This window comes from Mus pahari, chromosome 10 (genome assembly GCF_900095145.1).
Source record: "Mus pahari chromosome 10, PAHARI_EIJ_v1.1, whole genome shotgun sequence".
Taxonomy (NCBI): domain Eukaryota; kingdom Metazoa; phylum Chordata; class Mammalia; order Rodentia; family Muridae; genus Mus; species Mus pahari.
In genome coordinates this window covers 98,667,056-98,693,593 of record NC_034599.1, presented here as the reverse complement: position 1 = coordinate 98,693,593, position 26,538 = coordinate 98,667,056, and the positions used below count along the sequence as shown (strand labels likewise).

General features: G+C 41.9%; 1 protein-coding gene across 3 annotated transcripts in view; it reads left to right on the top strand.

Annotated features, from left to right (window-relative positions):
- Atp2c1 (ATPase secretory pathway Ca2+ transporting 1) overlaps nucleotides 1-26,538 on the top strand; it is a 112,880-nt gene that overhangs the window by 13,101 nt on the left and 73,241 nt on the right. Inside the window, exons 1-3 of one of the 3 annotated variants that reach the window (XM_029543081.1) lie at nucleotides 11,982-12,247; nucleotides 12,542-12,727; nucleotides 13,605-13,616. The exons of 1 other annotated variant lie outside the window; for it this stretch is intronic. In XM_029543081.1, the coding sequence (XP_029398941.1) occupies nucleotides 12,722-12,727; nucleotides 13,605-13,616 (18 nt within the window). In that variant the 5' untranslated portion in view covers nucleotides 11,982-12,247; nucleotides 12,542-12,721. Of the gene's footprint in view, nucleotides 1-11,981; nucleotides 12,248-12,541; nucleotides 12,728-13,604; nucleotides 13,617-26,538 lie in introns of those variants that run through there. One more of the 3 variants, XM_021206327.1, reaches the window with a different exon arrangement.

The window sequence follows — 26,538 nt, the reverse complement described above, 5'->3', positions numbered from 1 at the left end:
TTAATTAATATTAAACACACTGTTTACTATTCTAACTGGGCAAGTTAACACACAGAGGGTAAGAGCGTGTTATTGCTGTTCAAGACCACATAGTAGAAAAATTACAACTGCATTAAAGGAAGTCTTTAAAAATTCATTAAGAGGTAATCAAGCTTTTGCAAACCCATCTGTCACGTACAGTTATAATATAGTTGCTGTAACTTGCCCAATGTCCTATAAAATGCCACCTTTACATTGGCTTTTCTTGCTGTGTTCATTGGTCATGCTTTCCAAGGCCCAGTTTCTCCATGGGTCCTCTTCTTAGCAGAAGCTCTTGAATTTTCTACCTTTATTGCATCCATGTAACTATTTTGAAATGTTAACGGTACTTCTAATTGTGTCTATACTGTCATCTATGTTACAATGTTCACCACTCAGTTAGACCATAGTTTTATAAATAAAAACAGCTCAGAAAACAAAGCAAATTTGTAATAGGAATGCATTAGCTTTATATAGCAAATATACATGTTTATAATTCTCTCTCTCTCTCTCTCTCTCTCTCTCTCTCTCTCTCTCTCTCTCTCTCTGTGTGTGTGTGTAAGTATGTGCATGCCAGGTGAGTACAGGTGCCAGCAGAGGCCAGTTGAGTCACATCCTCTAGAACTGGAGTTACATGTTATCGGTACCCAGGTTATCTGCAAAGTAGTGTATTGCTCTTTTTAAAATTATATGGATCCCCATCAACCCCCTGTCCCGAGAGCTAAAGTTAAAGATGGTTATGAGCCCCCTGATGTGGGTGATGGGAATCAAACCCACGCCCTCTGGAAGAGTGGCCTGTTCTATTAACTACTGAACATCTCTCTAGCTCATGAAAAAGTTTTAAATGTTTAAATAGGGGGCTGGAGAGAAGGCTCAGTAGTTAAGAACACTGGCTGCTCTTCCAGAGGACCTGGGTTCAATTTCCAGTATTGTTATGGTGGCTCACAGCCATCTGTAATTCTATTTTCAGGGGAACCAATATTCTGTTCTGGCCTTCCAGGGCACCAGACAAACAAGTGGTACGTAGACACACATGCAGATAAAAAACAAAACAACAAAACAAAATGCATATGCATAAAATAAAAATTTCCAAAAAGACATCAGATAGTGTGAAACCTTTCCTCTTCCTCTGTCTCCAATACAAAAACTTAACATAAAATGTCTTAAAATTGTTACAAGACCAAACCTTTTCATTTTTATTTTTTTAAATGAAACTATTTCCATGGGGGAGGATCCAGTTTCAAGAGAATAGTATTTTCTATTCAGTGTGTAGGGGGAAAAAAAGGGTCTCTCTTTCATCTTACTGGTCTGGCTAAAAAGCCTGATAACCTCTGGTCAATGAGGCATTGTTCAGAAGATCCGGCCTGGAATCAGGAAACAAAGCTGGCTTCATGGCTGGTGTTACAACATTGGCTCTTATATGGCACTGCTCTCTCTCTCTCTCTCTCTCTCTCTCTCTCTCTCTCTCTCTCTCTCTCTCTCTCTCTCTCGTCTTTATTGCCCAAACCGTGGCCGGTGTGACGTGCAGAGGTGCCTCCACGAAAGACGTACGATCTCTTTAGGATCCTAGTGCTCTTTCTGCCCACGGTTTTTGATAATTGGTTTTAGGCCAATAGGCAACTTCTTGAGAGAGTTTCAACTCTTACATGACTTAAGGATGACAGAGAGAGTTTTAAATACTGCTAGGCACCCTCACTGTGTTCTTTATAATTAGAGACTATTTATCACGATCAAAATAGTCTTCAGATGAATGCTTTCTGCTTCTTGTAAATCCGTGCTCAAACCTAAGCAGGCATTGGAATCACCTGAGGGAGTAATTAACACTGGACCCCATCCCTAGAGTTACTAATTCAGCAGGACTGGATGAAGCCAAGCGTTTGCCTTTCTAACAAGTTCCCAGGTGACAGGGACCCCACTCTGAGACCTACTGATCAAGGCCATTTGATGATGATGATTTTCTTTCTTTTAAGAGGCAGAGCTGATAGGGATTGCCGTACCTTCTCAAGAACAGCCCAGGCATCACTTAGAAAGATGTCGCATCGTTGTTAATGCCAGGGGGAACGGTAATGAGGACTTACAGCTTGGAAAGTTCTTAATTGACCACTTTCTACTACAGCAGTCCCAAGCCAAGCATTACATAATACTTACTAATGCAAGAAGTGATTAAGCAGTTTCTTTGCGCTAAGACTCTAACATGCATATTCATATCTATTTACTTCTTTCTGTTATGGATGATTACTGATTAAACTGAAGGGACAGCTGGGAATTTTAGTTGTGGAGTTAAACTGTGGGACGTCAGAAGGGTAAAATAGTTGTCTTGTCCTCTATATGATCCAAATTAAAGCCACCACCAAGTCTTAATATTAAAAAAATAAATAAATACATTTTCTCTTACTCCTACTCTGCTATGTACACAAAATGTTAAAGACAGAACAGCAATTTAGCTGGAAATATCAAATCAGTATTCCTGATGCTGCTGAGTGGCTTTTAAATCCTAGACATATGTTAAATATGTATTTTGTTGATTTTTTTTCACTAGAGCATGTTAATGAACATGTCTCAATTACCTACGGAATAATCTCTCTAAAATACTTGCCTCTGCTAATTTATTCATAAGATTACACTCTCATTTCAGCAACCCTTTCTAACTCTGAGAAGATAAACCCAAAAGACTTTTGAAAAGCTTCTACTTGGAGCATGAGTTCCCCAGTAATGGTATTTGAAGGTTAAATAAAAACAAACAAGTAGATTGTAGACAATAACTGAGACCAGCCGAAAAAGACAATGACTATATAATTAAATAATCTTGTCTTGACTGTCATCGAGGGAACTTTAGGACAAATGTCCTAGATTCGGGAATTAGTCCCTCTCAAGGTTGTATGAGTCCACAATGAAATGAACAAGGCCAGACTTGAGTACAACAAGCTAGTGAGCAGAGGGGGAGTTCAGGAAGCTGGGTAGCATCTTGTGTGCTCGCCAGCAGGGCACTTTGGAAATATGCAGGAAACCAAAGATGGACATTCTGCTTTTACACTGGGCAGGAAGAAACCCTGTGTAAGAGCATCACCCATGTGAGTTATGGCTTTATGAGATCTAAAAAGCAACTGGGCTGTTTGGCACACAGGTTTCTGACAACCAAGTCTAATTACCTCATAGAATTGTGTTGTCTCTATCAAAAAGCACTAAACACATGACTGGTTTGGGTTGTTCTCTAAGAACTGATTTTTTAATTTTTCTAAACTTAAATGCTTTAATCAATGTTCAGTCTTGACATTTTTTTCCATTTTCAGATTATTTTTATATTTTTCCACAGCGTAAACGAGTTTGGTGGTATATCTCAGTGGTAGAGTATCTACTTTGCACATATGAGGCCTTGATTTCTATCCCAATTACTCTTTCCTGTTAAACAAACAACAAACACACAAACAAACAAACAAAGCCAGCTTTGGTGGTTTAAACTAGTAAACAGTGACTCATCATGTAGGCGTTCTAAAGACCCAAGTGCTGTAGGCTTTCACCTGCCCCAGTGGATGTGTGAGCCCTACACGATCAATTATCTTTATGTTTGTTGGAACAGAACTCATGTAAAGCAAATAGGGAGGTACAAACTCAACGTCAGTTTTCAATTTTGTTGAAGAATCTGCCACTGTAGTCACTGATTAAGAAAAAGAAAAGAAAAGAAAAGGAAAGAAAAGAAAAGAAAAGAAAAGAAAAGAAAAGAAAAGAAAAGAAAAACCCAACATCTGGGCTAGAGATTCAGTGTAATTGTGGAATTCCTTGCATGATGTGTAAGAGCCCTGGAGTTTGAGTCTTGGCTTGGAACAAGAAATAAAGTTTCAGGGTACACAACCACATAAAAAAAAAAAACAAAAAACCAAAAAGGCCTAACTGTCACTTCATTTTTCAAGAATGGGATACAGTTGTATGACTTTAAAACATCAGTAATTAGAGTTGAGAGAAACTTCTGCAGAGAACTTTTGAAGTCAAGAGCCAAGGTTTTGCTTTACTTCCTAATATGGGCCTTAAGAACTGTATCTTTAGTTCAGTCATCTGATTTATGTCTTATTCTGTCTCCTCCTGTCAAAGTTGCCTTAAGCATTTTAAATGGCTGCTTTGGTACTTTGTAATTTGATTATATCACTTGATTATGCCACAGTCCATACTACACTAAACTCTTTACAATTTTAGAGGAACAACTAGCTAAATTTTAACCTTTTAATCTAACTGCTTCTTCTCATTCATTCTGCCAATTTGGATGCTTCTGGTTACAAGCAGCAGAAAATGCCATTTGTTATCTCGTATTACAGGAAGCCCAGGGCATGCCAGGCTCTAGGGTGGTTGGTAGTTTAGCCACACAGTTAGGGAACTGGCTTCTTCCTGTCACTACTTTTCATCCTTGCTGTTCACTTGTCACCAGAGATGTGTGGGACGAGGGATACTGAGATCATCGTAGCCCTCTCAAGGGTTTAGCATCATTAGGAAGTTGTGTCCAATCATAGGCTGTTGAATCTAGCCTGAGACTTTCTGGTTCAGTTGGTCCCAGTAAGATCTGAGAACATGCGTTTCTGCCAAGTTCTCAGGTGGTGCCGAGGCTGCTGTTAGCAGGGCCACACCGAGAGACCTGGAAGGGTGTGGTATCATCTGTAGTACAACATTGAGATCTCTTTACTGCCCACCCTCCAAAGGGCCTGATGCCATTCTAGTTTGTGAAACTTTCCTAGACAGAAACACTTTCAATAATCCAGTGCTTGATGTACCAGGTTCTTTGGTAAGTTTTATGTCTGGCTGTTTGAAGCAGGGCAGATCAAGTCCCAAATTCAACTTGTTCCTAGATTATAGAAATATCTCTACTACACTGCCCTCTCTGGTTCCTCATTTTACCATAATAGAGAATATTTGGCAATATTAAATTATTTTTAATATCTTCTAATATAGGCTACATGTATTCAGGCATTGCCTCTTATAGCCAAAACAAACAAACAAAAACCAAAATAAAACCAAAAAACAAAAACAAAGTTACCTGTATGCATATTGTAAAGACTTGTGGTTTTCCATATCATCTTTATGTGTAGCAAAGAACTTTCTAGCCTAAAGGTTTTAGCAATTTGTTCCTGTTACACAAACTCTTTCCTGCTGACTTTGGATCTTTGTTTATCCCCTCTTCCTTCCAAGTCATAGTGGCAACTTGTAATTCCTCTTTCTAAGTCAGCTAGCTTGTAAATCATCTCTTTGATACGGAGCCCATATTTTGTGTAGCATGCTCACTGGCTGTGACAGTCAGTGCACAGGAGTGATTTGGGCTAAACTTCAGAATTCTCATAAGCCTTGGACTATTTTCTGTCTTGAGTATCTCCCTCTCTGTTATCATAATGGCCCTTTTTCTCATTTATTTGCACAATAGGAAACACTACAAAGAGAAATGGTTTTTGCAGGGGGCACGGAAGGACACAGGACAAGTTTAGGCAAAGAGAAAAATATACATATGGACTTCTAGTTGGCTTTGAATTATAAAATGTGCTGCTTTGAAGGAATGAGGAAATACAAGCTTTCCCAAAGCTCTTCCAGACCAGAGTGCCCTGGGGTAAAGGGCTGAAATGTTTCCTCTGTAAAAATGAGAAAGCATCTAAATGGAGAGAAGAGGCCTAGTGAAAACAGCAGACACAGCAGGCGGCCTCCAAACATGTGCTACCAGCAACCTAAACTTCCTTGGCCACCCTAAGGTCATTGCTTCCTCACACTGTCTTGTCCAGGAATGAAGAGCATATTCCTTAATCCCTAAGATCTGAAATCTGTGCTGGAGATGAAAGCAAGCACTTTGGGTTTTAGTCAGGCACTGATATGCATGCCCTCAAAATTCAAAGCACAGGCTGAAATTTCCTACGAGCAAGGATGTGCGCACCTCAGTATTGTTAGCTTCCTATTTCAAGTGGTTACTTGGATCCAAAATCTATAATTTCCTCTGCTCTGGGCAGTGCTTGATACTGTTCAGGATTTACTCCTACTTTGATCAAGAAGTCTCAGTTAATCCCTTTGTGGTTTTGGAGATGAATATTACATTGTTACATTCTGAAAACCCTTAAATTCTCCCCTACCTCATCCTTTGCTCTGTAGCAAAATTCAGTAGCAAAGTCCAAGGTGGGATTACCTTTATTTATTCCACAATAAATACTTATAATGGCAATGGGTAATGGCTATTCCTGGTTGTCAACTTGACTGCATCTGGAATGAACTACACTCCAGAACTGGAGAGCACATCTGTGATCCAGATTTTGAGACTCGAAGACACAAGTTTCTCACCTGGATCTTGGCATGGAGCTCTTAGACCTGGGCAAGGTAGTACATGCCTTTAATCCCAGGAGACTGAGGCAAGAGGATCTCAGTCCAGGGTCAGCAGCCTAGGACAAAACAGGTTTTAGATCCAGGCATGGTGGTACACACTTTTAGTCTGGGCAACACCTGCTGGAGGCCTACATAAGGACATTGGAAGAAGGAAAATTCTTCTTTGACTGCTTGTACTTACCTGCCAGGGCATCTGTTGGAACCTACTTCTACAGAAGACCAGCTGAAACAACTAGTCTCATGGGACTGAGTAACTACTAGATTCTTGGACTTTCCATCCATAGCTGCCCATTGTTGGGTCAGTTGGGATAATTATAAGTCAACACAATAAATTCCCTCAAAAAAGAGAGACATTCCATAAGTTCTGTGATGCTAGAAAACCCTAATACATAACCTTTCAGATTATACACTTATCTAACAAATCTCATATATATGAGAATATAAGGATATATGTATGTATATATATGCATGTATATATATATATATTCTGTGTGTGTTTGTGTGTGTGTGTGAAAATCAGATAGATAGGATGGTATTTCTTTTCCTTTTGGGGCTAGGGATTGAACTAGGGCTTGGTGCATGTTACACTCTAGCCTTCTTGCCTGTGAGCCACATCAGCAGCTCTCAGGATGGTATGTTTTAAAATGGATGCACTTACATTTCACAGTGACTTAAGGTTTACAGAACTTGAGAGACTGTACATCTATTTTATATGGAAATAATGAAGTCTTGAACTGATTCTTGCGCAGCTACTCACATTCATCTTTTTTTCTCTTTTTTTCTTTATTCTTTAATTTTTTTTTTACAGTCCTGTCTTTATCTCCCTCCTGGTCTGTCCCTCTGACTATTACTCATTCCATACCCCCCTCCCCTCTCCAAGAGGATGTCCCCACCCCACCAGACCTCCCCACTCTCTGGGGCCTCAAGTCTCTGAGGTGCACGTCTCTCATTGAGTCTAGACCAGGCAGTCCCTGCTGGACATGTGCGGGGGTAGGGGGGAACTTCTCATTGAGTCTAGACCAGACAGTCCCTGCGGTACATGTGCAGGGGTAGGGGGGACTCCTATTGGCTGGTTTGCTGCCTGGTTAGTGGCTCAGTGTCTGAGAGATCTCTCAGGGGAGGCAGATTAGTTGAGACTGCTGGTCTTCCTATGGGGTCTCCCTCCTCAGCTTCTTCTAGCTTTTCCCTAATTCAACCACGGGGGTCCCCAGCTTCTATCCATTGGTTGGGTGCAAGTATCTGCTGCTTGTTGGACCTCTTTTCTGTAAGCACACCATAGCATCAGTAATAGTAATAGGCCTTGGGGGTCTCCCCTTGAACTGGATTCCAATTTGGGCCTGTCACGGGACCTCCTTTCCCTCAGGCTCTTCTCCATTTTTGTCCCTGCAGTTCTTTCAGACGGGAACAATTTGGGGTCAGAGGTTTTGACTGTGGGATGGCAACCTTATCCCTCCACTTGATGTCCTGTCTTTCTACTAGAGGTGGACTCTACAAGTTCCTTCTCCCCACTGTAGAGCATTTCATCTAAGGTCCCTTCCTTTGAATGCTGAGAGTCTCTCACCTCCTGTTTTTTGTTTGTTTGTTTGTTTGTTTGTTTTTGGTTTTTTGTTGTTTGTTTGTTTTCTTATTCTCAACTGCAACTCTTGGTTCCCCTTCAACCCAGAAGGCTGACAATATATAGTAATGATTCCAAACAACACTAGGTTCTGAATCTGTAGAATGAGGAGTCAGACTCAGTGCAAACTTTAAGAATAGAGATAAGAGTCTACTTTACAGTTCCCCAGTGTCCCCTTCTCAGTCTCCATCAAGTAGTTCACATTTCGGGACGCTATTAAATGTGCTCGAGCCTATAGAATTCTGTGGGAGGTAAAATCTTTGCATAGTACTTAGGGATCTGTGTGAAATTAAACTAACCAAACACTGGTAACTTGTATTGGATCCCTTCAACTTTTAAATTCTTGCTTTCAACTTTTACTGTAGCACTGCAGACATGGGATCGGGCAGATGATTAGCATTTCCGGCAGGCAGCTCTTGGACACTGATTTCCTATGACACTCTTTGCAGTGACCCCATTTCCTCATGCCTGACAATTCACACGTCCTTTATTGTATAAGAAACATTCTCTTGTATAGATGGAGTAAGTTAACTTACAAAAAGCATTGTCTTTCTTTTAGAAAAATGTTCAGTTTTTAGAGTCTGAGAAGATAGCTGTCAGTAATATGCTTGTCTTAAAGGTATGAAAATGTACTGAATTCCATCTCCGACTGAGCATGGTGGCATGTGTCTATAATTCCATCTCTGGGGAGATGGGAGGCTCCCTAGGGCTTGCTGCCCAGTCAGTCTAGGCTATCTGTATGCCCCCGGCCAATTATAGACGTGCCTCAAAGGAGATGAAGGGTATTCTAAGGATGGTACCCAAGGTTGTCTTTTACACACACACACACACACACACACACACACACACACGCACGCGAGTGCACACACACATGAACATACATACATATGCATAAACATGCTCAGTCCTTTTTTTTGACCAACTATATGGGATGGTGAACTTCAGGGCATGTATCTTTGTCTGCTGACTTTTCCTAACAATTTTGATCCTTTAGTTCAGGTGATGCTAGAGGTTTAAAAGGAGACAGTAACTAGGGGAAGATTTAAAAGTAGCTCTTCTAGTTTTATTTTAAAATACATACTCTTTATCATCTGTATTTAAATAGTTGGACAAGGCTAATTTATATCAAGTATTTGTTCTTCATATACTTTTAAATGTTCAAATTTTACTATAATATAAAAGCAGGGTAGCTTGTATCCTCTTAGAATCAAGCACAGTATGAATAAAATTGGAGCATCATGACTGTGCTTCCCCATGCTCCCCCCAGGAAAAAGAGCCTCGAACCTTCCCAGTCATGTGACCACTCTTCTTTCCTCATGTCCTTACACCCCACTTTCTTGGTGGTGCTCAAGTTTGAATCATAAGAATTCCCACCACTGATGAACACTCTCAGCTCCTGTAAACCACAATTTGCACAAGATGCATTTAATTTTGTAGGTTAAATATTCAACACAAAAGGAGTAAGACCCAAACTTTAGGGGGGTGACTTTAAAGGGGAACTTTCGGGGTTGATTGCAAGGACACTTGGCTATATTGTATCTCTTAGCTTTTCCACACATTAAGCTTCCACCTTGGCAATGCTTCTACTTTATTATTGTCTTCACACGCCTTTTCTGTCCCTTCCAACAGTTTTACTGTGTAAGAGGAAAGAAAGAATCCTTCTGCATGCTCATGTATTTTGCATTTACAGTTCACTATATTTTAGTCCCTCTCTCTGTCACACACTGCGGTGGGAATGGTACACAGCCCCTCACAGAAGGATCCAGCAGGCTCAGAGGAGGAAATTAAAGAGGAGAGCATGCTGCTCTGGCTTTAACAGTATTGATTAAAGCTTTAATATATAAATTATATGCAGATACATAATAAATGCTAACTTTCGGTCACAGGAAACAGAAGTCAATGTTACTGATGTTGGCTAGTGTGGGACCGTGATCTGGTACAGAACAGAAAAACCATCTCAAGCAACACATGCATAGTTTCAGCTAATTAGTCCAATAACTAACAATCCAGATGTCCTAATTTCCTTTTCTTTTCTTTTCTTTTCTTTTTTTTTTGGTTTTTCGAGGCAGGGTTTCTCTGTATAGCCCTGGCTGTCCTGGAACTCACTTGGTAGACCAGGCTGGCCTCGAACTCAGAAATCCACCTGCCTCTGCCTCCCGACTAATTTTCTTTTCTTTTGCTGTCCTAAGACATCAGAAGCAGCTTGGGAAGGAAAGGGTTTATTTGGCCTATACTTTCCATCACTGAAGCAATCAAAGCAGGAACCTGGAGGCAGAAACTGCAGCGGAGCCCATGGAGGAACACTGCTTACTGGCTTTCTTCTCATGGTTCCCTCAGCCTGCCATCCTAGTTAACCCAGGACCACTTGCCTATGGATAGCCCTGTCCACAGGGATCCCGGCACTCTCTCATCAATCACTGAGAAAATTCCCCACAGACTTGCCTGTAGGTAGGTCTATGCGATGGAGACATTTTCTCAGTTGAGCTTCCATTTTACCACATGACACTAGCTATGTTAAGGTGATAAAAGAAACCTCAGCACAACAATAAAATTACATTTTCCAGAAGTCTATATATGAATTCTAAGTGTTTATATAATGTAATCTACCTTATAAACTTTGTGTTTTAAATTGTGCTTGTTCTAACATTAATATTCTGTTAAGTAATAACTGTTACAAACTAATTTTAAAACTGAGCACGAGACAGCAATTTTATTACAGAAGCCACAGGCTTATGCTACGGGGCATATAAAACATCATTAAACATACATACCAAAGTGGAGATGAATTATAGATTTCTACACTAGCATGGCCTGGAAATTGCGGCCATCCTCCGCTTCTGTTTCCTATGAGTGGCATGAACTACTATGCCTGGTAAAAGCTCATTTTTCAAAATAGAAGGAGTGTGTATGTCAACCCAGAAGCTGTCCAGAAATTTGGATCCTAAATGAGCTTAAGAGGCACCCAACACAGGAAGGCAGACGACTCTGCCCATTATGTTGAACGTGTGTTTGAAAGCATGTTATAGGACCCGATATAAAAGAGCAATTTTGTTCCGGTTATTTGGTCACGGAGGACAAATACCTGTAGAGGCTTTTTCTTTGGAGCAGACTGGGAGGGAGGGGGTCTGCAGAGGATGCTCCGTAACTGGCCACAGGTGTAGTTCTGCCCTCTAGTGGATATAGGTGGGAGAGTGGTTCAATGGCTTCCTGTGCTTTTAAGAGTAGCAACTATTCATTAAAAGTCACTAGGGGCTTGTGTGAGGTGCTAAGTGAAAGGCGGACTTGGAAAACGACAGCAGCGGCCAAGGTAATGTTGGTTCTTCGGCTCCGACGGCAGGGCGACTGACTTCTAGATTCTATCCCAGCTATTCTGGTTGCATTCGCTCAACGAAAAAGGCCAGGAGTCCCTCCTCGAGCTGTCACTCTGAACCTTGCCCTTTCATGAGCCATGGGGGCTTCGGAGCACACCCCCGAGCAGGAAAGAATTTTGGAAACTGGTCCCATGAGTTCGTGTTTACATGTGAGGGTACGACTCCGACTCGTGGGAGGCCGCTGACAGGAACATCAGCTTCTCTCTGTGTCGTCCGGGGAGATTGTGACGGCCGTGAGACCGGAGAGACTTCCAGAGCGGTGCAGAGAGCGCCCAGGCGACTCTGCGACCCGGCTATGGCTGTGCCTGTCTCTGCCTCGTACCCGCGGCCGCCTCGACAGAATGTGTGGCTGGAGTCGGGGACGGGTGTGCTTCCGTTCCTTGCGCCGCCGCCGGCGGGTGTGTAGAAAGCGGGCAGTCGCCATCCCGAGATGCCAGGAGGAGCCGTGGGTCCTCGCTCGCTCTCCACTACAAACGCTCCGCAGCCCCGGGACAACGTCCATTAAGGCTCGCAGGCTCGGCCTCACTGCACTTCCGCTCCCCCGCGCCGAGAGCTGGAGTGCGCCTGCGCGCGCGCCTCTCCCGGCGGAAGTGGTAGCGACAAAGCTCGGTGGGTGGGCGGGCGGCCGGGTAGTGCAGGGAGCGCCAGGCGGCGGCGGCGGGGAGGGGCTGAGCGGAGCGGAGCGCAGGAGGCGGAGGCGGGAGCAGAGCAGCTCGGCCGTGCGCGGAGACGCGCGGAGCCGGCGGGCCGAGCTTGACGGGGCCTTTCGCCGCTCCTCCTCTCCCCTCCCTGCCGCCGTCCTGCTCCTTCTCCTCGGGACGCGGCTGGGCTCCGTGTGGCGCTGCCGTGCCGCCAGCAGCTCCGGGTCGCCCGAGGCGCGTGGGGCGCCCCCGCAGCCCCGCGAGTGAGTCCTCGCAGCCCGGAGGGAAGGGGGGAACGTCTGGGGTGTCGGGGAGGATTCGGGGTGTCTACTTCTGCCCCTATTTCCAGAAACTTCCAGGTCCGGAGGGAAGGGGGCGTCCGGAGGGGAAAACGTCTCTTGCCCGTAGGGCGCCTCTCGGGCGCCGCCCGGCTGGCGTGTGTGTCGCAGGCGCTGCGGGCGGCGCAGGGGGTGGGCTAGGGTGGTGGCGGCTGGGCGGGGGGTCGCCCTGCTCCTCTCCCCTCTCCTCAGCTCCGCTTCTCCTGGTTTCTCTTGCAGATGCTGCTGCTAGGGGTGGTGGGAGCAGCCGTGGGACGCGTGGCCGGGAGCGGGGGTGACAGCCTGGGATTCCGGGGTCTTCTCTTCCTTGTCCTCCTCCTCTCCTCTCTATTCCCAGTGTGGCCGTGGCTGACACTAAAGACTTTGTAGCCATCAACCAGAGTGCAGTTTCGATGGAAAATGAAGGTAAAGGCCCCTGGCAGATGGGTTTGTAACACAAGAGTTGAGGGTGTGGTGGTTCGCTTTTTAAGTTGTCCGTCTTTTCCCACCTTTTTATTTTCCTCATTTTATGTAATTCATTTTTTTCCGCCCTTTGCATGTGAAATGTCTGAGGATTTGCTTCCCTAAGGGCATGTAGCTTTTTTTTTTTTTTTTTTTTAATTTTGGTAATGTGGGCATTGCGGGGATTAAGGTTCTGCGGGTGACAGCTTGATTCTGCTTTCCTGGGAAATTGTTATTTTTCTTTAGCATAGGGAACGGAAAGGAAGTTTTCATTTGAGATAGCATCTGTGCACATCCTTATAGCTCTTTGAAAGAATTCAGTGCATGTGAAGTGGAAAGGGGAGGAGAAAGCAGTGGATGGAATCTCTGTATATTTGTATAGCAAGCTTTGTTAGGGTTTGTGGCTGAATTAAAAAGATTTTTAAAATAAACTCTAGCTTTGGCAAAAAGCATTTTTGAACTCAGATTAAGAAAAAAAAACCCACAAAATGCCAAAACCAAAAAACCCTAACACTGGAGTTTAATGAAATTTTCTGAGAGTTTCCTGCTTTAAGTCCTGCCCTATTTCAAAACATCTTTGGGAGGTTGAAGGTGGAACCTGTTTGTCCCCATTACACATTATGTTTGGATGTATTTGTCTGTCACATTATTGGACCACTTTGGCCTCATTCAAGTACTGCTTCTCATTTATAGCACTTAAGGTTTTAAAAAGTATTGAATAACTGAATAAATGATATTTCTTCCCTCTTGAACTAACCATGTTTATTGTTTATGCTGATTTCTGGCTTATGTGTAATTATCTTTCTTTTTCCCCTCCCTCCTTTTTTGACTGGACTGCAAGATGCTAGAAAAGGTACTTGACAAATCATTTCTCCCCTGCCTCCCCTGCCCCTTGAACTGTTTGCTTTTAACGTCTTTATTGCGCACACAGGAGCTGCAGTTAAAGCTGCATGCTTCTCCACGGTTGAGAATGGAAGCTTGATTGGCTAAGTAGGACTTTAAATTTTAACATAGGTGTTTCTTGTGGATGTCGTAATCTGTTGTGCTATTGGAGAACTGTGGCATATGTAGGGGATACGACGAGAGGCATGGTTAACTTGCCCAGGTTCATTCTAGAGGGACAATTGGTAGACTGCATTTTCTGACATGCTCAAGTGTGTAACTGCAGAGGAGTTATGCTAATTGGATCTTGAGGAAAGCAGTTGTGTTTTTTTCTGATGGTATGGAAAATTGTTTTTCTAAGCCCCTTTCCTCTTGTCTTTTATAGATTTAAGAAAGTCAGATTTGTTTTTTTATAAGACAATATTAAGTCCATTCATATAGTGGTTTCTATTTAGAAATCTCTGTAAGTAAAATCTCAGAGTTCTTGTGCATCTGGGAGCTATTTTCAGAGGATTACCAGATTTCGGAGAGTAGCCTGAAGTAGGTGGACACTTGGCTGCTGGCTTTCTTTCTGGGTACCATAGGAGTCAGAGCATGAGTAATGGAGCTAGCACTTGTGTGCTGAGGAGGAAGCGGGTGGCTGTTAGGAGTGTGACTGTAGTTTATGGCCACACAAGAATGGTGTGGCCTCATAGTAAGAGTATAATCATCTTAAAAACTTGAGGGGGTTTCTGCTCTATTATATTTGACCATCAAGAGACTGTATTTGTTAATCTCTTACTATATTAACATGCTTTTTTTTTTTTAAATCGTTTAAATATTTTTTAGAAGAACTTGGAGATAGCCTGGAATCTTCAAAAGCAATTGACTATTTTAAAGTAGACTTGTATTTTTTTCATTTTATAATTTATACCCTCTTCTGACCTGATTATTGACAGGTTAGAAAGTGTGTACCCAAAATATTAAAATCTTGCCCTAATGCAAATCCATATGGCTTTTAGGCAAAAAATTTTACCGTTGCTGGGTTTCACCTATAATTGGGATTGGAATGTGTAGTTCACAAAGTTGCCGTGCTGAGTGAGAAACATTGCAGACTTTCTTTTGGGAGGGGGATGCTGGACAAGAGCAAGGCAGCTCACTGAATATTGCATCTCCATACTGTTTGCCCTTGTCCGCAATAGGAAGGCTTTTTGTGCTGTGTTTTCTTCATGTATAAAAATAAGGGTAAAGGGAGTTGCCTTATGAAATTGTCATAAGCGCTCAAAACAGCATCTGGCATACAATAAGTACTCAATAAATGCTAATTGTTAATAGCATAGTCCACTGTTCAATGCACACTATTATGTGACCTGGCATTAAAGTCATGACAATTAGGGAACTTTCTGTAGAGTTAGTGTTTTAAATCAAGGTTAGGGTTCCACCAAACCATATTAGGAGACTGGTAATTTTCCCATTCCCCAAAATCTGACCCTGTGCTTCTGAGCATGGGGTAGCGCCATCTTGGAGGGTTGGTATAGTAAATGAAGCCAACAGCTTTAATAAGTGATGAAGCGGTGTTACTGTTGTCTAGAAAGAGATTTCTATTAGGTAGGCAGATAAGTTACGTGATTGGGGTGAACTGTGTAGGGTTACCTGACAGCAGCTCTCTGGAGCATCTCCATGGACAGAGTTCTTAGCAGTCTCATGCAGAGTGGTTATGTCCTGGGAGGAAATGGCTTTATTTATTTTCTTCAAACTTTGACTGTAGAGGTATCTTCTATGGCATTAGATTTTGATTCTCCTAGACTCCCCACCCCCCACTCCCCAGGGTCCACTTAAACATTTTCAGGGAAGCTTGACTACTTTTTAGCCATAGTTGTCTGTGTACTTCATGTTAATTAATTAACATGAAAAATGTTCCTACCAGTCAGTAGGAACATTTGAAACCTTAATTAATTTCCAGGAATTTTAAGATTTAGTCCTAGACAACCAGTTGTTGGGATTTTTGTCTAAATCCTTTGGAAGTTCTTTTAAAATACTTATAAGTCTAAACTAACAAGGTAACTATCACTTAGTAATCCGAGATACACATATATGCATTTTTTTATATTTATTTTTTAAAAGTTGTTGATAATTTAAAAGGTGGCTTATTAGAAAAGACATTTGTAGCTGGAGGGTTTTACAGATATTTTTCTTGCCTTCTGTTAACTGGTTTAGTCGTTGCAACAAATCTGGCCTTTTCTTTTCTCTTTCTTTCTTTCTTTCTTTTTTTTTTTTTCGAGACAGGGTTTCTCTGTGTAGCCCTGGTTGTCCTGGAACTCACTCTGTAGACCAGGCTGGCCTCGAACTCAGAAATTCACCTGCCTCTGCCTCCCAAGTGCTGGGATCAAAGGTGTGTGCCACCACCGCCCAGCAAATTTTGTCTTTTCTAAGGGGCTTTTCTAAGTGTTTAATCATTTTTTTAAAAAATACTATTTGATTGTCTCATTCTTGAGTAAAAATATAATAATCTTCAGGATTTCAGGAAATGCTACATCCAGCTAGAAAACAACACCCTGTCTTTTTTGATGACATTTGTATTTATATTTTTAAAGTAGTTCATTACTCAGTTTCAGATGTTTTGGGATGGCTCAAGAAAGTAGTGTGTCAGGGTGGCTGGAGGGACTCTAGAATGGACTGAGCAGAGGGAAGGGGAGCACTTGAGTTTTATTCCAACCTCTAAATGTGTCTTAAGTCTTGAAGTGTGGGAAATGTAGTTTATTTTATTTGCACTATTGTCTCTAAGATAGTTTTAATTAGCACACCAGCAAGGCCTGAAACTAAGAGTATCTAAGAACATTTTTTAAACAGCAGAGTATATTTTTAGGTTTTGAAAGCAATAGACTGAATAGACTTTAGAACTTTTTTTTTTTTTGCATTTTGTGTGGTATCTGTGTATGAGTGTGTATGAGTATATGTATGTATGTATGTATGTGTGCACACTTACATGTGTGCAGGTTAGAGGGCAGCTTGGGAGTTGGTTATCTCCATCACATGGGTTCTAAAGATTGAGTTGAGGTTGTCAGGATTGCTGGCAAGTGTCTTTACCCACTGAGCTGTCTTGCCAGACTAACAGTAGTCTTTTAACAGTGAACTTAGTATTTGTGTGTGTGTTTATGCACCTGTATGTACATGTGTGCATATGGATGTACATGAGTGTAGAGGGCCTAGATAGCCTTAGTTTTTGAGGCAGGGTCTCTCACTGAACCTGGAGACACAGATTTAGCCAGGCTCTTTGACCAGTGAGCTGCAGTGACCCACCAGTCTCTATTTGTCTATCCCCAGCTTGGGTTACTGACATGTCTGTCACTGTACCAAGATTTTATGTGCTTGCTGGGATCTGACCACAGGTTCTCATGCTTATGAAACAGGTACTTCATGAACTAAAACATCTCCTGAGCCCTGGATTGTCTTAATATTCTTAGCAATTAATGTCAACAGAATCTAGTTTTGTTAATTGAAACATTATGAAACAAAATAGTTGTCTGGGAACACTCTCAGGAGGCCCAAGGCTGGTTCTCTTTGGAGATTTTACTTAGCCAAGATGTGTTTTGCAAGTTGAATTTTGTTTTAAAGGTGGCAAGAATACCATGTCTTGGTAGTAGAGTAAGTAGGGGTGAATTGAAATTGCCCCTTAGTTACAGGTAAAAAGATAGCTTCTTGTCCAGCTGGCTTGGTGGCTCACACCTTCAATCCTAGTACTTGGGAGGCAGAGGCGGTTGGATCCTTATGAGGCCCAAGCCAGTCTAGTCTACAGAACAAGTCCCAAGACAGCCAAATAGCCAAGGCTACACAGAGAAACCTTGTCTGGGGTGGCGGTTGGGTGGTGGTGGGGTGGTGGTGATAGATAGCTTACCATTAACTCAAAGAGTTTACCTTGCTAAAAGATAGTGTTTTTGTATTGATTTAAAGGCATCTATTATGGCAAAGATCTTTCTGCTTTTCCTGAGGTCAGGTGGTAAAAAGTGAAGCTGGTTAGTGAGCTCTCAGGCTAGTGCCATAATTTCACACAAGAAAAAAGTTCTCTAACATTACAGGCTAAGTTGATACATTTCTTTATGACTTTTAATGGCTAGAGTTTATATTTACTTATTAATTTATATGCATTTGAGGCTGTATCCATTGTCTTCTGGCTTTAAGTCCTTGTTGTGAGAGTTATTGTTAGCTGTAGCACATAAGTAGATCATTCAGGTTGTGTTGAATTAGGTTCCCTTGGACCAAACTTGTGATGCATTTAGAAAAAGTTTGAAATGTGCAAAAGTTAGAGATTTGGACAGTGATTAAATGGGTCAGGAACATTATTTCAGAGTGGCTGTAACTGACCCTTAATTTGTTTCTGCTTGCTTTCTTTTTCTGCTATAGGTATTAGAGAATTTAGGAGTTGGACTTCTGTAATATACCTGTTAATTATAATTGCTTAAGTGAAGCCCTTGGTTTTGACATGTAGTCATTTTGTAAATATGCTGACCTAAAGTCGTGTTGTCTCTGCTCCCAGGACTCATGCAGTAATCTAACATGACGTTCTTAGAAAGGCTTGGCAGCATCCTTGTAAAACATTATTTTTATTTACTTGCGGAGAATTGGACTGCAGCAGATGTTAGCCGAAGGCCTGCTTGCTCAGCCCTTAACAGAAAAACAGGACAGTTGAAGTGGGACATGGGACGGTTCTGAGCATTGTCTGTACTGTCTTCAGCAGCTCATTGCCTTTGGCCCTGGGCAAGACCCTGGGTCAGATCCCCAGCAGCATGCAATCAGGAGGGATCAGGTTTTCCTAGGGAGCCTTGTGGTAATGTGTTAGGGCAAAGGAATAACTTAAGACATGTTCTGGATCTCCTCTCATCCTGTGACCTTCCACTTGGAGCCCCCCCCAGACTCAGCCTTTGATGTTGTCATTTCATTCATACATGTTATGTTATGTTGTCATTTCATTCATACATGTTATGTTGTGCCCGTCTCATCCTTCCCCCACAGTGTTTAGTAGGCACTGCTTGGCTGCTGCAGTGTTTCTTTAGTAGAGTGTTTGCTTTTCATCTGGGTTTCTATGTTGGTGGGCATAGACATATTTGGCCCAGGCCTTTGGGAGTCCGAATTTCCTTATTCTCTGAAATGTCATTGCTACATTTCTCCCAGAGGAGGTAAAAGCCTTTCATGTCTTGAATGCCAGAAATAGCACGTGGTGCACTTTGTAAAGGGCTGCTGTTATCCAGAGTTGATATCTGACTTGTGAATCTAGAACCTATGATCCTGTGGGGACTCTCGTGTCCTTTCTACCCCAGAAAAAGATGTAACCATTGCTGATTTCTTTTTGTTTTTTGTTTTTAAATGAGTCTTACAGGACTGTGTATGGAGAGAGGTTTTAAACACCAGTTCTGTTAGAAGATTTGTTAGAAGGCTCAAAGTAAATTCTTGAGGGTAGAGACTCTTGAATGTCTCTTACTCAGTTTGAGCAGGGTCTGGCACATATGTATTGTTAACTGAATGAAATGTTAGCTTTCGCGTTTCTTCTCTCATCTGGGGGTAGTTTCACAATCCAGAGAACATTTGACTGTGTCTAGAGACATTATTGGTTGTCACTGCTGCAGTGGGCTTGTGGCATCGAGTTGGTAGACACCAATGATGCTGATAAACATTGTCCTGTACACAAGTGAGCCCCTCCCTCACCTCCTTCCCATAAGGTGTTATTTAGCCCCCAATGATGGTACCTGTTGAGAAACACGTTTCTAAGCAAAGGCGAGAAAATTGCATCTGAGCCACGGCTCCTCCTTTGTAAAGAGGTGGTCACTGCACTTGGGTTTGTCAGCTTAGGTAGGCTCTCGTGTGTCCAGGTGCCCCTGAGCCAAAAGCTGCAAAGCAAATGCAGATTTTCTTTAACTTAGCTGAAGGAAATAGGGAAATTTTGGTCACTGCCGTTTTTAGTTTAGGATTCAAAGGCTTTAAGTAATTGTCCAAATTCTAAGTTGGATGTGAAAGAAGCCTGTGGTAGTTTTTTATAGATCAATGATTTTCTTGTGGTTTTATTAAATATGCTGCTTCTTTGGCTTAGGATTTTAGTAATTTATAACTTAGTAGTAGACAAAAATATTGAAAGCAATATTAATGCTTTAGCTTCTGCTAGTAAACTTCTTTTAAGGATTTAGTAGCTCCCCACTGCACCTGTAACTACACACACTGACAAGCAAGCACTAGGGTGTCACAACAATGACTGATTTTATAAGTTTTAGTTTGCAATAGCCTGCAAAGTTATGTTCACCAGCTAATTGCTTAACGAAGTGACTATTTATAAAAAGACTTCTAGAAAAGATGATGGGATCTAACGTGTGTTACTGCAGTTGATTGGAGAGAGGCAGCAAAGCCTTCGAGTGCTTGCTGTGGGTAGTAAAATAGTGACAGGTTTGAAAAGGGTCTAGGTAACGTGGCATTTGGCCCCCCATGTCTTCAGTAACTTGTATGAAGTGATATTAATGAAATAAGCCCACTTTGCAACTTGACCAAAACAGCAACAAAAACTAATGCCAGATTCTTCCCATAGACTAATATAATTCAAGTGTGATCATTATCTGATGGATGCAAATCTAATTGTTAAAGAAATATTTTTCTAAAATTGAGTTAAACTTTTTCTGTTGTGTTGATGTTAGAATTACATAAAAGGGCACAGCACTAGTTCCCAGGGTTCCCAGGTGTCTGCCTCCTGGAGTCCCTTATGGTTGCACTGTATATACACATGGTGTAATTAAGAAGCCCAGGAAATCCACAGTTATAAAATACTCTTTCTAGCCTACTATAGGCTCCATCTTCCCTTCTAGGTGTCATTGTCCTTGTGTCCTTTTGTCTGTCATGTTTTCCAGTCTCCTTTCTCATTGTGTATGAGCTGGACACTTGAAGAGTGATGGTCAGCTTTTCTTGTTAGTTGTCCCTTGATTTAGTTCATTAGGCGATTGATGCTCATAATTGTATGTCTTATGACTGGTAAAGTTATGGTGGTCGCTTGATTAAGGTACTGTCTGCCAGGTTTCTCCATTTAAAGTTGGTTTCCCCTTTTGCAGTTACTAATCCAAGTCATTTTACCTTTGTGATAGTTAATAATCTCTTTGTCATGAGCACTTCTAGTGGGGAAGTACTCTATACCTGCATGTCCCATCCGGTGGGCTTCACCTTCGTTTCCTTAGACTTGTTCTCCTGTCTGTAGATGCTTAGTGACTGCCACTTTCCTCATTCCTCTTCTTTTCTTAAAGATTTATTCATTTATATATTTTATGTATATGGATACTCTGTCTTCATGTATATCTGCACACCAGAAGAGGGCCTAGGGTCCCATGGGACTACAGTTGTGAGCCACCACATGGTTTCTGGGAATTAAAACTTTATCATGGAGCCATCTTTCCAGCGCCATTCCTGCGGTTCTTAAGAGTGTACTGTTCTGTATTCCTTTTTATTATTTATGTGGATTTTGAATATTTATTTTATGAATTAACATAGAATATAGTTTTGTTGATCAAATTATTCCTATGTCCTTTCTATAATGCAATCTCATTTGGATAGTACTAATATACTTTATGGTGCTACATGATGTTTGGTGCATCTGGGTTGTTGTGTTGTTCATTTGCACCAACTGTAGAATCACACCATTTTCCTAAAGGAGCTGGGAGTATATAGAGAACAGTAGCTAGAGACCAGCGTGTGAGTAGTAGGTGAGCTCAGTGCTCCTGTGGTCTTGTGGAATTGAGTTAGCAGGTCATGTACAGTAACCTGCACATCTACATGTTTTTATTTCTGTAAGTGGACACTGATGATGGTTCCAGCTTGTTTCATTCTAGTCTAATAACTTGTTAAAGTCTCTTTTCTACTATATTCTCTGCTGCTTGCTCCTGGTCCTGAACCCTGAATAGGGGCAATGAAGGAATGTGGACAGGACAGACATAGAGACACATGTACAGAAAATCTGGCGTCAGGAGGGCTGTGTGTGCTCTTAAGAAGCCTCTCCAAATTCACAGCAACCCTCAGCCTCAGTGTCAATCATGCATAGAGCACCAAGGGGTTGTGCTGTAGTCTGAGGATAGAAACACCTGGGAGGAGGAAGTAATGGTGGTTAGAGTTTGCATACATTGTAAACATTTGCACTGGGACCAAGGCAGGCTTTGCTATACATCTGAGGCTTATCAGAGATATGTGTGTCGGGTCCAAGGAGTCTGGAGTTGACTGGTGCCATATCAATGACACAGGCTTCCTCTGCCTCACACCTTCCTTCTTATGTCTGTCTGCAGCATTCTCACCCCTAGCAGTTGACTTGTTCATAACAATTCCCTCCCAGAAACACATGTAACATGCTGCTAGTGTGTATGAATGATGCAAACGTTTGCTTGAGCATGCCATGTTACACATGTGGAAATTTGATGACAAATGTGTGGGGTCTGTTCTCTGTCTACATTCATGTGGGTTCTGGGAATGGAACTCAGGTCACCAGGCTTGTGTGGCAAGTGTTGTTTATCTGTTGAGCTATCTCTCTGGTTCAGGAAATAAAGTTTAGAGTAGAACACAGTACTTTTCATTAGCTTTACTGTATGTAGGTATTCCTCCTTTCCAGAGACCCTTGGCTTGTTCTCATCCCCGCCTACTTGGGTTCTCATGTGCAGTGCAGATTAGGCTCAGCTTCTTACCATTTGTACTCTTCTAGCCCCTCCCACATCCTGTTTGATTTTCAATGATTTTAATCTGTTTGAAGTGAATAGTGACCGTATCTCTTTTCTATTTATTTGGAGTAGGATATCTCTCCTACTTTGCTGTAGAGAGCTGCTCACCAGAGGGCTGCATTTGCTTACAGTTGGGTGGGCAGGGCTGCATTGCTGTGCCTGGCTGTAATTGGAGGGCAAGCAGCTGTGCTGTGGCAGTCATTCCCCTGGGCTGGCTGGCTTGGTTCCCTGGTTACACCTCTCAGTCCTGTCTCCCCTCCACACTGGGGAATTGGCACCAGCTAGAGTTCTGGGACTGTCAGTGTGGCTGTGGCTTCCCCAAATGAATCTGCTTTGCTCTGGATGCCTTGTTTTAGACCTAGAGTCACCCAGCTAAATGCTTATTCTCTGTTGCTGTAGTAAATGATGGTTTGTTTTATAAACCTTGACCTTTACTTAAAAAAAAAAAAATCCACACGCCATAAAATCCTGTTTTGAAGTGTAGCTCAGTGTGCACATTCGCAGTGTCATGTGTAGTCTGATTGCAGAGCTCTTATGCTACTTCCCCAAAGAAATCTCTACCTTATTAGCATTCACTTCCTATTCTTCCCTTCCCCAGCTCCTAGCAACCACTAATCTAGTTTCTGTGTTTGGATTTTCCTATTCTGGGCATTTTGTATAAATGTAATTGAGCAATGAGACTTTTTATGTTTGGCTTCTTTCAGTTTATTTATGCTTTGCTATGTATTAGTACTTAATTCCTATTCATGGCTGAATAATATTCTAAGGTATGGTTATATCACATTTGCTAATTGACCATTTGATGGACATTGAACTGTTTCTATTGATGGGCAGTTATAAATAATACTGCTGTGAGTGTTCATGTATAGATTTCTGCATGAGTGTATGGCTTCCATTCTTTGGATCTATGTGTAGGAGTGTGGTGCTGAGCCATATGGCGATACTGTGTTTAACTGAGGAGCTGCAGCAGTCTGTGATCAGTGCAGGTGTCAAAATTGTTCTTGTCATCCTCTCCTACACTTTACTCTTCTGTTTGTGAGTCGCCACCTCAGGAGTATGAAGTGGTTGCACGTGTGGTGTGTATTCCCCAGTGACTGGTGATGTCCAGGGCTTTCTCATGGGCTTGTGGCCATTGTGTATCTGCAGAAGTTCACGTCTATTACCGCTTTATAATTTGCTCATTTGCTTTTTATTTTTTAGCTAAGAGTTGATCTATCCCTCCCTTCCTCCCTCCCTCCTTCCCTCCCTCCCTCTGTCTCCCATCTCTATCTATCTCTGTCTCCATCTCCATCCATCCTAGATATTGAATAGAAATATATCCTTTACCGATACTTATGTAAGAGTCAATTGCACAGTTATTTATTAGGCCTTTATCGGAAATAAGGTTTTCAAGTATTTCCCCTGTTCTTTGGACTTTCATTCTTATTTTTTGATGTTGTAGTTTTCCTACTGTTTAACATAAGCTTTAAAATTGTGATTACTTATGGTTTTGTTTGCTTTGATTGTAGATCAGGATGATTAACTGATTTATGTTTTATTCTAGGCATTTTAGTTTAGCTTTTTCACTTGATCAATTTTGAGATAAAATCCAGCTGTACTGTTTTGCAGGGAATGCTTCTGTCCAATGCCATCCTTTTAGGAGACTGTCTTCGCTGAGTTGTCTTTGCGCCCTTGGTTTTCCATAAGTGAGGTTTCTCTCCTGGCTCGTGGCTCTGTTCCGTTGTCTGTGTCTGGCTGATGCTGTAGTCACTACACTGTGTGATGGCTGCCCTATGGCTTTGTAGTAATTCTGAAGCTGAAATATGAGGCCAGCTTTTCCCAAACTGCTTGTTTTGCTTTGGATCCCTTGCATTTCTCTGTGGTTTTGGAATCTGCATGTCTGTTTCTGTGAATGAGGTACTTGAAATTTTTATAGGTATTACAGTGACTTGTTCTTTCTTTACTGAGCAGGTATTCTTACATATGTAAAAAACAAAAAACTATGGCTTTAAAAGAGGGCTCTTGTTTATTTTTGTTTTATGTGTATGTATGAGTGCCTATGTTGATACCTGTGTACCACACACATGCCTGGATTCCTAGGAGGCCAGAAGAGGGTGTCAGATCCCCTTGAGCTGGAGTTACAGACAGTTGTGAGTCTCCTGATGTAAGTGTTGAGAATCAAGCTGAGGCCCTCTGCAAGAGTAGCAAATGCTCTAAACTGTTGAGTCATTTCTCCAGCCCCACAGATGAGGGCCTTTGGGCTATTTACTTTAGGATATGATCTTATTATAGGTAAATGTATAAAGAGGCTGAGTACGATCTTTAATTCAATCTGTTTTATTTCTCTTTGCTTGCTTCCACAAAGAATAACTTGGAGAAAAGATGAATTATTCAGTTGGGATTATAAGGATGGCTACATGACCTTAGGTAGGAAATGGGAAGCTGGAATGGGAAATACTTAAAAAAAAAAAAGAAGCAAACCATGATATGAAATCTCAAAATCAATTATATACATACTGGAAAGAGTGAGAGAGGGCACATTCCTCAGAACACTTCTTTAATCTACAAGAAATAGTAACTTGTGGAGAAAAAGGGCAAAAGGCACTGGATGTACTTCTCAGGGAGAGACGGTGGGTGGCCACAGGAAGAGTGGCAGGCTCTGCAGTGCCAGTGGTGAAGAAGTGAGCTCAGAACCAGGACCAACTGGGCACTGGCACATGTGTGCCGTGTCAGCCTGAGCAGATGTAGCAAGACCCTGTCTGAACCCCTTCCCACCAAAAGCAGAAAACCAAACCTCCATGTTAATAATGCTTTCAACCTCATCTGATGTGTAGCAGTTAGAATTCTGGAGATGCCAGGCCCTGGCCAGGTGCCAAGCAGAGTACAAGCTCCTGAACATTGTGAGAGTCCTGACACAGTTCTTTAGAGGTTTGTAGCAGTAACTACCAGAATAATAAACACATCAATATTGTCTCTTCTGAGAGTGCACTTAGACTTGCACAGTGGAGCACTGGCCTGGGAGGTCTGCTGCAGCAGAATCGGTGGCAGGGTCCAAGATGAACTGAGTTAAAAAGAAGTAATTGTAGTTGTTTGGTTCTGTTTGTAATAATGCTAAAAAAGAAACCAAAAGTATTTAAGCATGTCTACACAGAAGGTGGTGAGACTGTGTGGCTGGACAGCTTACCTCTGGGCATACGAGGATTGAAATATAAACTACCACCACATTTATCTCAACCCTTTTTTTACATTTTGTCTCAAACATTCCCCCTCTCCCTTTTTTAATGTGCAATTTTTATTTTTTATAAAAAACATAATTAAAATAATATTATACTGTACTTTTGGAATAAGAATTTTTTTCCCTGTGTTCAATCCCTGCTGGTATCCAGAGATAAATACATTTTTGTTGTTGTTATTTGTTTGTTCTACTGCAATGGATTATAATGGACATTTAAGTACAACTCTTTGGTAGCATTTAGAACCTTTAATTTCATTGTTAAGTACTATAAACATGGGAGAAACTATTACTTACTAGCTGTGGTTATGCTAGGGTTTTGTTTCTGTGTGCTGGGGCAGCAGTCCAGAGCTTTGTGAATGCTGAGCAAGTGCTCTGTCACTGAGCAATAGCTGTCCTGACACTGCTGAAGAACATTTCAGAACTAACCTGAATGTGAGCCCCATGGAGGCCATGCTTTGGAAGTTAGGGCTCAGTATGGAGGGAAACATTTCATAGCATCTCCTCAGAGAGCCTACACACTCAGTGCTGGAAACGTGTGTGTGCACCTTACAGTGGCTGTAAAATCCCCTGCACTTGGCAATTCGTCCTTGAAGTATCAGGATCAGAAGGGGCCAACTTCCTATCCCATATGAAATGGTTCCAGTGCTCTCTTAAGACGTTTCTGGCAACTGTTGGAGTTGGTTGTATTCATTCTGCTCTTAGACACACGCCATGCTTTCCGTCCTGAAGTATTTGACTACTTCTGCCATGTTCTTTTTTTATGCAATCTTTATTGAAATCCGGGTAATCACTAAAATCTGGGACTAGGCAAGGCTGCCCACTTTCTCCCTACCTATTCAATATAGTACTTGAAGTCCTAGCCAGAGCAATCCGATAACAAAAGGAGATCAAGGGGATACAAATTGGTAAGGAAGAAGTCAAATTATCATTATTTGCAGATGATATGATGGTATACATAAGTGACCCTAAAAAGT